The 12,746-nt window shown below is 36.4% G+C and overlaps 1 protein-coding gene across 22 annotated transcripts in view; it reads right to left on the bottom strand.

The window, feature by feature from the left end:
* The window catches only part of MYO3B (myosin IIIB), a 253,079-nt gene that overhangs the window by 142,351 nt on the left and 97,982 nt on the right, over positions 1-12,746 (bottom strand). For 19 of the 22 annotated variants that reach the window (XR_007204830.1, XR_007204835.1, XR_007204834.1 and 16 more), the window contains 9 exons: positions 7,641-7,737; positions 6,638-6,754; positions 5,686-5,790; positions 3,106-3,189; positions 2,217-2,419; positions 1,755-1,853; positions 1,042-1,156; positions 544-670; positions 190-400 (listed from right to left, as the gene is read on the bottom strand). Coding sequence is in view for 7 of the 22 variants with exons in the window: in XM_048309828.1 (XP_048165785.1) it covers positions 190-400; positions 544-670; positions 1,042-1,156; positions 1,755-1,853; positions 2,217-2,419; positions 3,106-3,189; positions 5,686-5,790; positions 6,638-6,754; positions 7,641-7,737 (1,158 nt within the window). In the remaining 15 variants the exon portion in view is untranslated. Of the gene's footprint in view, positions 1-189; positions 401-543; positions 671-1,041; positions 1,157-1,754; positions 1,854-2,212; positions 2,420-3,105; positions 3,190-5,685; positions 5,791-6,637; positions 6,755-7,640; positions 7,738-12,746 lie in introns of those variants that run through there. The other 3 variants (XR_007204841.1, XR_007204842.1, XM_048309836.1) reach the window with 3 other exon arrangements.

Here is a 12,746-nt window from a genome sequence, read left to right on the forward strand (position 1 = left end):
CTATTCAGCTCTTCGAAAATGATGGGGTTAATGTCCTGGAAACAGGATTCAGTATCACAGCATGAAAGCCATTTTGAAGCCTTAGCCAAAATAAACACAGCACTCTTTCTGCAAAATCACAATATACAAATGGATGAGCCCATCAGACATATGCACAGTAAGTACACGATTCAGTGATGTGTAACTTGCCATATATTTTTATCTGGCTGAAGCAGTGTATTAATACGATTTACAATCCAGCTGAAGAGCCGCCCATAAAGTGCTTTAGACATGGCATCTCGCACGTCCGCTGCTTTGTCCACGGTGTTTGTTCGGATAATAGTCTCCCCCCGTGTTACAACACAGTGGGAGGTTAGGGCCTCTTGAAGTTCTTCTGACCCAATGCTTAGTAATGCAGCAGCTAAAAGACAGTGGAAAAAGGCACACAACTGTGATTATGCAGTGGAAATCACCAGCATTGACCAACTGCTACCATGAGCTAGAGACTACCACAAATAGAGCCAAATTGCATTTACAGAACTGACAATGTTAAAGAGTATATACCATTATCTAAGGCTTCTGGGTCAGGAACCTCACTTTTATCTGTTTGGTGTTGTGAAGAAATAGCAGCAAACTCAATATTTCCAGTATTTAAGATTCCAGTCAGTATTCTGTACACTGAGTACACTTCCTGTAAAAGAAGACAAGAAGCACTTTGAAGGAATTCAGTTAGATACATACATCATATTTAGGCTATGAAAGAAAAACATGGGCATTGGAATTGCTATTAAAGCTTGTAGCTTTCTCTGAGACCAAGTTCTACAAGTTCAAGTAAGCTTCTATTTACACAAGAAATAGTGCAACAGAATTGCCTGAGTACTAACTGGGACCTCAGGCTGGTCTTGCCTTCTGAGTGTGTGGTTACGCTTTCACAGTTCAATTCTGTCATAACAGAGATTTTGTGGCTTACAAAATTTTGTACATCCACAAAGCCAAAGGGTAGCACTTGGAGCTGGTTTTCATAAAGAAGGTCAATAATGGTTTAGCAACTGAATATCTTACCTCATCAGTAAATCCTATAATTCTAAAACAATGCTGAATCGTTTCAAATTGTCTTCCATAGGAATCTTTAGTAACAATATCATGCATTACTCTTCCAGTTTCATTATCAATATATCTAAATAGAGTGGGAGAAAGAAAGCATCACACTACCACATGTCAATACAAGCTCCAGTGACTTAAATGCAAATACCTCAGTAACTGGACGGAACATTTATCTCAATAACTTCCAATTATATAGTTTGATGCTAATTCATAAGAAGTTTTTGTTTCTGTTGCATTAACATCTGCTTATTCTTTGTTAATGTCTATTAATGTTACCAACATTTCATACACATCCCCTCACCCAGCAGAGATCAGATGCACCCAAAGCACAAACACCAATTAAAAACCTCCAAAGCATATTCTGGGTTCTTCCTGAACCTGAAATAGTATGGTAAGAAATCATAAGGTGGGTTGCCTGCATTTGGAAGTATGACAAAATATCAACATAATGAGCTTGGTTCTTCCTCTTACTCTTTTAATAGTTCACCTTTTCAAGCAAATACAAATAATATAATGCCTTAGTGTCCATCTTCTTCTCACCTTGGGAGGATTAAAATAGATCCTTAAGGGATGGAGAAGGATTAAGAGAGATTTTAAGGCATCATACTGAAAGCAAGTGCTGATCAATAGCTAATTTCAATGAGCAGTTAAAACAAGTGAGTGATAGTTACCTAGGAGGCTTTTTATCAGGAAGTCTATATTCAGAAAGTTTCTTCTGATGATAAAGGCCCGCATAAATATAATAAAATATATGGAAATTTTTTTCTCCCCTGGAAAAAAAAAAGTATCCTTTTAAAGCGCCTGTGTTTATTCTTGTGGCATCTTGTACAATGCATGTAAAAGTAGTTCTTATAATGAGCTCACTGAAGCAAGGTAGCAAATCTCCCACTTGTTTTAGTAGTGTAGGATCAACAGCTGTGCAACACAGAAAACCCAGTGAACACAACATTTCTCCAAAGAATGAAGTGACTCTGGCTTCTACTCCAAAAGAACCTGACTATTCTTGTTGTCATAGCACTGTACAAAGGATTATTTTTTTAACAAAAGACAGAAAAGTACCTAAACCAAAGAATTTTTGATAATTAATTCAAACACTATATAAATGCCATAGGACAGACAATTAATATACCTACACAGCCTGTTTTATGACCCTTGATTTTTCAAGTAGATATTCAGAAATCTTTGCCCCCATTACAGCTCCTGTAGGTGTAAACATCATTTCCAGATATTTTCCAAAGCGACTTGAGTTGTCATTGATGGCAGTGCAGGCATTTCCAAATGCTTCAACCAGAGGATTCACCTGAAGAATTTTCTCACGCAAAGCACGGTTATTGGCCTTGACAGTAGAGATACAAATCAGAAGGATAATTAAAAGAATATAATGCTTACCCACAATCCAGTTCTTGCTTCAGAAGCAAAGAATCCCCTTCTCATGCTTGTATGGAATTAGGTACTGTGCTAACCTTTATATTTATACACCAAGAGGTCCAACAAACTGATAAGAAAATCTCCCACAGGTAGAAAAATACAGATTCTTCTTTCTCTGCAATTGTTCCATCTCTGACTTGTTTTATAATTAGTTAAGAGTACCAAAACCACAGTAGACTAAAGATGTTTACTTCACGTTAACCTGACATGGTTAATTTTCCCATTATTTTGTGCTAATAGCATTACTCATTACATTTAAATGTGTAAGATCTTCTAAGATTAGAGCCACAGCAATATTTGTCATTCTTTATTGTATAAATAAACAATGTTATATGTGATAAACACTGTACATAACTACAGGTACTGAACACTGAGAATCTGGCACCTTCTCTTTAAAAAAACTATTGACTGGCTTGGTGTGAATCATACTCTTGCATCTTAATTCAATAATCTCACATGCATGATTACTAAGTCCCTAAATCAAGTGTGACAATTCACATGAGCAGCTTTAAGTATTAAAGATTAAATAAAGTGAACATTGGGGTAGGGTTGGGAAGATTTCTTCATAATTTTACATAATTGGCTGGGAAATACCTTTCCCAAGAAGGTCAAATGTTGGACGATCAGATGGGCACTTTCTGTCTTTCCAGCACCACTTTCCCCACTGATGATAATGCACTAAACACACACACACAAAAGAAAAATTAAGTGCATAGCTCACCACATGGTCAATTTCTTCTATTACCACTCCTACCTGTTATTTCATGTTTAGTGCCAAAAGTACAGAATACTTTAGGAGTCAACTCCCTTCTGAAAGGAGAGATAAGCAAAGGCTCAGTGTAATAATTTATTCCCTAGATTACTAAAATGCATCTCGCAACGCCTGATCACAAGGTGCATGTCTGAAGCAGTGACTGAATTTCGAAGGCCTAGAACACATAAACAAGTGACTATGTCTGAGCTCACTGCACTGACTTCATGTGAATTAACATGAATCACAGGGTACAGCTCTTTTTAACACACTGACCAAGAGTTTGCTCTGAAAAATAATCTTAAATAATAGGTCCTTTGTAAAGTGGCTATTCTGTAGGTGATGCTGATATTCAAGCTAGAACAGCAAACTAGCACCTAAACATTTCAGAAAAATGTGCATCTGTTCACTGGATGATTCTGAGAGGACATACCCACCTCCTTCCTGCATGAGCAGTCCTTAACACATGGTATTTTATAGGCTTCAAAAGGCTTCCAGACTCAAGAGACTAGCTAGAATGGTCTAAATCACTTTCCTTCTCTCTGCTCTTATGCTTCATGGGCAAAATGGAAGTTGAAAGCCAGTTCTCACCGGAACACAGAAAAATGCAGATCATAGAAAGTTTGAATTCTAACAGCATTTATTATTTGCCCATTTTTTCCCATGTATTCTACAGACCATCAGTACAAATATTATTCTACTTAAGGTAAAGTATCAACTGACATATAATTAAAATGTTAACACTGAGCAGTTGCATAGGTTCACATGTTTTTATGCAAACATCTGAGAACTATTGGCATGATACCATGAATACACAAGATTCTTGGCTGGGAAAAGATACAAGGTTCTAAAATACTTGCTGCAATGGCACTTCATATGGAACTGAGACTTGTGAAAAGGTTTGAAAGATGCAGCAGTTATCTGGTGGTACCTTGTGGTGCCTGACAGCAGGTGCAGGGACCAACTTTACATAATGTGTGCAATATGACATTTGCAGCTCATTTATTTGCTTTCTGTCAGTTATTTTTGCTCCTGGAAATAGGTAGCACATCAATTACACTACCTAACTTAATTGCTTTTGTGTGACTAGGGAAGTCACGCACAACAGTTTACACAGTTAAGGCCCATGAGACCTTATAGAATTGGTCAGAACTTGACTATTGCTTCAGGAGAAATACTAGACTGAATTTTCAAGCTTCACAGGAAAAAAACCAGGAGAAAGCTCAATGGATAAAACAAACAGAATCAATACATTTTCAGTCTGGCTATAGTGCTTATCTGGTGCACCTTTATATGAAGAACCAACATAACAGTGGCCAGGTAATGAAGATAAACAAGCTCCTGTAATACTTTGCAAACAGGAAACAGGAAAATGATTTAGAGCTGAATGAAGATTATTTTCTAAAGATGTACAAAACATATAAAGATGCACAAAGTTAGCCTGATGAGCCGATGTAATTACCAATCTTTTTCCTCAGATAACAAGTTCTCACATAAGTTACTCTACATGAGTACTTGTTTTCTTTAATGCCTCCATCAAAGAACATGTAAGTCATTAAAGAAGTATTAATCATCTCTCAGGCCAGTGTACTTCCACATAATCAGTAAAATTCCTGTTTTCTTCATCTTTAATGTTTCTTTTATGTGTCTCCTTTTCCTGGCATTTTCCGATTTCAGGCTTTTCATTATTTTATTTCATTTTTGTGACTTTAAGAAAACATTTTCTATGAATTATTGTGTGATGTGAAGGGTAAAATCATGAGGATTTTATAAATAAAAATAATTATCAGCCTTCAATATTCATGTACACACAGCACATCAAATTAGAAAGAGTATGAAGTTATAATCTTAAGAATGTGGTAAAATCTTCTACAGCATGGTATTTTATTCTCATTAAAATCACTGCAATATAATTGGATTTGTGTCCTTATTACATTTACAGTAGACCCATCTTTAATTTATTTTACTAAAAAATTCATTAATGGTTCCTATTTTTTGTGACTTAGCATCTTTTTGCAATAGAAAAGTGGTTCAAACTGTGTTAACCTGCTATGGCATTGAGAACCTCCTATTTTACACAAATGTAAATTATTGAAATACCTAAGTCAAGACAGGCCTAGAAACAGTGTGCAGCAATACTTTGCTGCTGGAGTCAACTGCCAGGACTTCATGGGTGTCCAGGAAACTATATTGATCAGGTACCTCCATCATCTTATTTGACCTTTCAGTCTCTTTTACATCACTGTGTCCTCTTCAGAACTCCCAGATCTGACCAGATTTCTACTCTGGTTTTGCTGATATACGAATAAAAGGCTTAAAGAAAAAATTTACCAAAATACAACATAACAGAACATTGTTCTGCCCTGTAGCACAGTGGCAGTCAGATTAATATAAAACCTTAACCAAAATGAACAGATTCTTACCTGATCTTTGCTGAATGTAACCATGCTTTGGTAGGCAGCATCTGCAGAGGCAAATATGTGGGGGGGATTTGATGAACGCTTCACACCATGGTAAAGCTTGGAGAACTAAATTTAAAGAAATACACACAGTAGTCAAAATACGCAACTTAGCTACATAAATCAGAACTGAAAAGAGGACAGTGACTATTATCTGCCTGTTCAACAGAAGGTAGTTGCCTGTTATACCACAGAACTTCCACTGAATCACCTGGAAGAGGAGTGGTAATTCTCGGCACTGCCCAATTTCCAGAATACAAATTACAACACCTAGAATGTACTCTGATGTTTCCTGCACAAGACAATGAAGAGGATTCTACCACAGGGAGGAGAATTTCAAACACAAGCCTTCAATCAAGGAAATAACCAGTTTATACAAAAGAAACTTACAGTGACTCTGAAATCTGGCCTCCTATCTGATTTAGGCATCCATGGAGACTAATTTATTTCTATCTCCACCTCTCTTCATATTTGTAGGGAACTAAACTGCCTTTATGTTTACAGAATTTGATTAATTTGTTTCTTTTTAACCAGAGCTGATGGCACAGGACATGTAATAATCCATAGTCAGAGCAATTCTTCAGCAAGCAAAAACCTCAGCATGAGGAGGTTCATATAACCATCTTCTGGTTCCCAGAAAGAAGACCTAAATGCTAGACAAGAGTCACAGCTGTGCCTGGGGTAATCTCTATCCCTCCTGTGGAATTTGTGCCTCCAAGAAGTGAATGAAATCAAATAAAACTGAATTTAACAAACAAAACAAAACAAAATAAATATTTAGCCACACCGTTCTGGAAGAAGAAAAAGCTGAGTTCAGTCTGTGCTCCTAACTTCCAGCATCACTTAAGTATTTTAGCTAGTGGTGTTAATACAAGATGTAAAGCAAGTACCATCCTCAGCTTGGAATCTCTCTTACCTGGGGAGAATAAATGCTGAGATTCTGGAAGGGGTTCAAGGCTATTAAAATGTCTCCAACATAAGTATAAATCTGTAAGTCAGCATAACGTTTTTGCAGCTGATGGATAATTGTATCCTGAGAAGATGACAAAAAGTTTGATAGTTATACAGTATTTTCCCATTTAGAAAGATTTTTGTAAATATACTGAGAACACTGTTTAAGAAATACTTATTGTAATTGTTACTAATTATTTTTTAAATGCCAAACCCACAAAATCAAATATTTTCAAAATTCTTGCCAATGTCATAAAACTAAGTTAAACAGCAATTCTTAATTGCAAATTAGAATATTTTCTTATATCAGCCTGAGAAGCAAATCTTCTGAAGAGAAAATGGTGGTACACGTTATTGCTGCACTTCATAGTACATGTCCATTTAATTTTTTTTATTTGGCCATGAAACAAGGATAATAATTTTTCAAGGATTAAATTTTAAGTAGTGGTAAAAGACTGTTTAAACAGGACACTAGCACAATTGATTACAATGTCTTTTCCTTGCTGGCATGTAATTTAAGGATTATCAACACAAAAATGTAGAGATACTCTGCAAATAGGGGATATTGTGAAATATGAAATTGATAGTTTTACCACTTTTTATCCAGAAGCTGCAGGTAATATATTATTCTATATAAATAAATTATTTTAGAAAAAAAAAATCACTTAAATCCAGATCTTTATAACTAAACTTCACATTTTAGGAAACTCACAAAAATAATTTAAACTAGCATCACTCATAATTAAGTTTTTCCACATAATAGGGTTCACTGCTACTACTTTTATGCCACTACATAGATTAACGAAGTGAGGGCAGCAAATCAGTCATGTGAGAATTCCTTTGCCTTGATGAGACAAAAGATTGCAAGAAGGAACTATTTTCGTTCTTCTAAGAGAGGCCTAAAAAGCAGAAATAGGCAAGAAGGTGAGGTACAATTGTCAGAAACTGCTACTCAGACAGTACAGTACCTCATCGAGAACTTCTAGGTTTACCAGATCATCATCTAGAGAGTACTTGTCAGCTCTGTCCACATGGTAAGGTCCTCTAGTATGTATCTGTTCATGCCTGGAAGTTGTTAGTAGAGCACCAGTGTTATAAAAGTGTATTAGAGACAGCAAACATTAAGATGCAAGGGGGAGTCACGGGTGAATGTTTTTGTCATGCAGAAACTCAGACATGCTCTCTGAAATGTGTAATTTTGCTTGCAATGTCCTTTTATAAAAGCAATAGATCAGCTTGCTGTCCAGTGTACTACCTGTTTTCTCTTTCACAATATATAACCCCATCTATTTATCAATGTTCAGCAAGGATTTAGTTATTCCTCACTCACACTCAGGAAACAATAAAAAAATTCTTCCTCTTTTCCCTTCCCTCCTTGCTTTAAGTTAATAAACTACCACTCAGTTTAATTAAATGTTACCCCCATGTGCCCAGACATAGTACTGTCATCTAAAGAAGTTATAAGAAGCAGTAAGTAGTATAAAATCCTATTGTTACCTTGATGTATGCCAAAGTGCCTCCTCAGATGACCCTAGACGTGGCCCAAAACAACATTTTTGAACCACAGCTGCCATCAGACTTTAAATTGTATGGATGTTCAGTCAGCTTGTCTCCAGAGATTTAACCCACACAATAAGCAGCAGAGACAAACTGTCACATAACCCCTTTATAATCAGATTATACTGAAGGAATCTTTGAAAATGTGGTGTATATGTTTTTAAACAACACATCATGTTGAAACGGGAGCAAATTAAGAGGCTGTAACATGTCTTCCACAGAGGGTGTGAAATATGAATGCTGTAAGTGCAACTAGGCTTTTCTTTACAACAAACATAATCAAAGCATAGTAGAAGGACACCCACCGAGATACAGTCTGCATCCTGCTGAGTAACACTTAGCATTGATCCTCAATGACAGTCCTTGACAGATTGCTTTTGCATTGGTTGCCATGTAGAAAGTAAGAATCACATGATCAAGCATCCCAAAACATGGCTAAACATATATCAAGCACTAACAGAACAGTAACCTGGCAGGAAACACTTGTTTATATATAATGTTCAAGGTTAATATGAAGATTTAGTGGGTCTTTTTTCTTTAATCATATCTTCATATGCTCTTGGAATCCTTTTTCAAAAATTAGCAATGAGGCATTTGCATTTTCCCCCGTTATGTACACTTTTACATTTCAAGCTAATCAGCTTTTATTCAGTAAAGAGAATTTTTTCATATCCAAGAGATATTACATCACCAGAAGAATTATTGCATGGAAAGCCTCTAACAAAGAGGAAGGAGTGTTAGCCACGAGTACAGCTTCCCTGATAATTGTGAATCACATTTAAAGATCATATTTTTCTTATGTCTATTTTTATTCATTTTCCTCATTTCCTTTTGGCTACTCAGTGAGCTCTAGAAAACTATTCTGTAATGGTTTATTTGAATTATAACTAAATAAAACTGTGCAAACTGTTTTGTCAGCTAGGAAATAAAACAGTGGGAAGACAGCAGGTTTTGCTGACAGTCCCACTACTTTCCCACAGATGGTGGTTTGCTTGATGTTGTACATATGAAGCAATGAAAGGAGGACATACGAACACAAATACAAAGCTATGAAAGAAAAATTGTTACAGTGGGTATTATTTCCCGTGGGCAGCACAGTGATCATTTGAATTTGTTCAAAATTCCATTCAATTAAATCTTCCATTTCCTGGTCTTCAATTAGGTATTGGGTTGTGGGTTCTTTTAGGCTTTTTTTTTTTTGAGTCACTGTATGCAAAAACATTACACTTTGCTGACAAGCCAGATCCTCAAAGGAGTAAGAATGCACGATGTACTACTAGGGTTTTTAAGTGTTGTTTCCCTTTCAAACCAGAATTCAACCTCTATTTTATCTTATTACTGCACAGAAAAATGCTGTTGTAAATAATGTAAATCATTTCGAGATGGGAGCACCCCTCGGTCTACAAATGAAGGAAATATTTTAACAGTTGTTTTACTCCATGAAGATGTAAATAGCAAAGCAACAGCTCAACATTACAGCTAACATAACTCATCTGTGAAGCTTTTTCTTCCTGGAGCAAAACATCATAGCCACAATACTGAATTGCAACAAACTGCAAGCAGGGACGCATCTACCAGAGGTGCAAGGAGGAGGGGGAAGAGGGCACATTCAAACCTAAGCATGTCTAATTGCAGAATGGCTTTGTAAACTAATCTGTTATCTGATTGTGTATTAAACTCCTGCTGTTTGTTCACCTTAAGTGATAAACCAATCAATTTTTTTTTTATTGGAAAGAGTTCCTCTCAAACCAATGTAAATAAATAGGGAAACTGGTCTTAGTTAATGGAAGTAAAACATATATACCTTTGTGCACATATTTTCTGGCACTTAACTCATTTTCCTAAGTACATGATTAAGAAGAGGATATTAGGAGCATAACATCACATTAGCTTCAAATCTCCTGCTGGCCTCATCAGTTTTCTACTGACCCCTATGTCCTCCAGTGCATTGACAGAGTGGGAAGGAAAAATACAGGCAGTAACCTTTAATTATTTCCACAATTTTACATCAGAAATACAATCTGCTTTTAAAACACATTTTTAAAATTCTTAAAAAGCAGAAGGAAACATTCTTAATTGGGGAAATAACTGTCAGTACATATTTTGCATAAAAAGTAGAATTATCAGTCATTTTTTCAATTACCCTTCCTTTCAGGCAACGTATAAAAAGTACAAACTCTAAGCAAAAGGAAAATCAAAGATGTTATTTCCTCCTGAAGCAATCCCTGCAAGATGTAGTCTCTTCACAAAACAAAAGAACTGCCGTAAAGGGTGCAAAGGGCGTCACTCAAGGTACCTAACTTTATTATAGAACCACAGGATGGTTTGGGTTAGAAGAGACCTGAAGAGCACCATTAGATTGATTCCAGAAATCTAGTGATGACCACTGTCTATTGAAAAAGGCCCTATGCTCCAAAGCACCCACCCATTACCATTTTATCATGCAGGAATAGCTGGAAGGGACAGTTTTCTTGGATTTTGGAGGGGGCGCAAAAGGCAAGAAGCATTTCTCCCTTGGGAGAACCATTTCATGAAAAGTCAGGAAGCATTCATTTGTTCTACTTTTGGTAGAGATAGTCTGAAAGAAGGTAACCAGTTACAGTAATAGAAGTGCACTGTAAATAGCTATACACTCATATATCCTGCTATCAAGGGATGGGGAAAGAAAAGCTAGATGGACCACACAGACTTCTAGATCAAAAAGTCATTTTGCTGGCAGGTCCAACCTGAGCAATAAAGCAACACAGACCAAGAATTTTTGCCTTCATTGGGAAGCTTCTTTAATCTCTCTCCCCTCCACCCCTAGCATCCTTAGGGCCTTTCAAGAGGCCTTTACTGTGGCCTCCTGGTGCAGTTAAGCATTTATGTTTACTGTTTATTTGTTTATTTCTAGGATTTACAAAGGTACAATGGTTTCTGTATCTGGTCTTCTTTACATTATTGCCAATTTAAAAATTAATTCCTGAGATTTACAAGAAAAATACTCAACACAATGAGAAAGAAAAAAGGAGAGAGTGTGATACTGCCACGCAGAGATACACAGCCTATTTCCCATGCATTGCAAAGACTTAATTTTGCTCGTTTACATCAAGTTTCAGCCTTAAGTAATTTGTTGAAGCAAGGTCATAACAGAGGCACTGACACAGCCTTAATTACAATATAAATGCTACAGCTATAGTTTACAACCTCCAGTAAAAACACATACATCATACTCAGAACAGGATCACTTTCAGGGGCCACAGCAGCTTTGAGATTTAAAAATATATATTAAAAAGGGGAAAAAAGAATTTTAAACTCATTTGCCTAATATTCATATAGAAGAAGACTGGAAGAATTGCATTAAATTACATTGTGCATAGCATCAGAGAAATATTTCTGGTTCTGTTTCTGTTACTATCTCTGAGTCCAAAGAAAATTACTGGCTGGATGCAATCAAGTTCCTTGTGGTTAATTGCTCTCAAATCTAAATGTGAGCTGGCAGAGAAGCTTGATATCTGGTAGTAAGAATTACATCCTTGGATGGACTGCTGCTGTAATCCAGCTGGTTCATAAGAAGGGGGAAGGTGCCAAGACACTGTAGCGTCATTCTAATATCTGACAAGGTAGACTGAACATACCTGCCCTTCTCAAACTATTAAATGCTCCTTTCTTTTTTTTTTTCCCCTTTTCTATTTTTTCCCCAGGCTTCTTCAAGTTTGATTCTTCCTGATGTACTGATTTGCATTTTATCCTTCAAGATGCAAGGTTTCACAAGTGTCTGTTCCCCATTACAGAAACAAACTTCTCAATGGTGACCAGCAGTAGCACACTGACCCAGCATCACCCAAAACTGCAAGCACCAAACTCTTTATTGTCTACCTTAAACTTGTTTAAAACCATATTCATGCAAATGCTGAAGTTTCTTCATTCTTTTAAAAACTGAAACCAGAGATTAGCAGATCTTTTCTGATTCCTATGAAGAAGCATATTTACATACAGGAACATAAGATACCTAGTTTGTAGGCAAACATCCAAGAGAAGAATGAGCCATGTCTGGAGTTGGCCTCTTCAAACCTGCTATAATTGGGAAGCTGCCACTTTGAACCACATAACCCAAACCACTCAATGCTTGATCAACATTAACTTTCAAACATAACATCACTATATAACTTTTACATCAGGAGTTATTAGATTATTGAGGAAATACAGAAGACCATGGTTTTTCTCAACTTCACCTCCAGTGACATTTGATGGACAGGGCTACCAAAATAAATGTAGATGACAACTGGTGATTATTCAATATTTTTGTTACTTTAAAATTAATATAGATTTATCTACTGCATTTCATATAAGTGCTCCACATTATCTCGTCCAAAAGAACAGCCAAATGCCACACAGAAACCCACAGTATCTAGACTTTTGAAAGACAGCTTCAAAGAATATTACCAAGAGCAAAATTTTTAGAACGCATTCTGTGAAGACTCTTCTTCCCTGTCTGCAGTTCTAAGCTTTTAATCAGGTATTCTCCTCCTTGATGT

Source organism: Corvus hawaiiensis, chromosome 7, assembly GCF_020740725.1.
Source record: "Corvus hawaiiensis isolate bCorHaw1 chromosome 7, bCorHaw1.pri.cur, whole genome shotgun sequence".
Classification (NCBI taxonomy): Eukaryota; Metazoa; Chordata; class Aves; order Passeriformes; family Corvidae; genus Corvus; species Corvus hawaiiensis.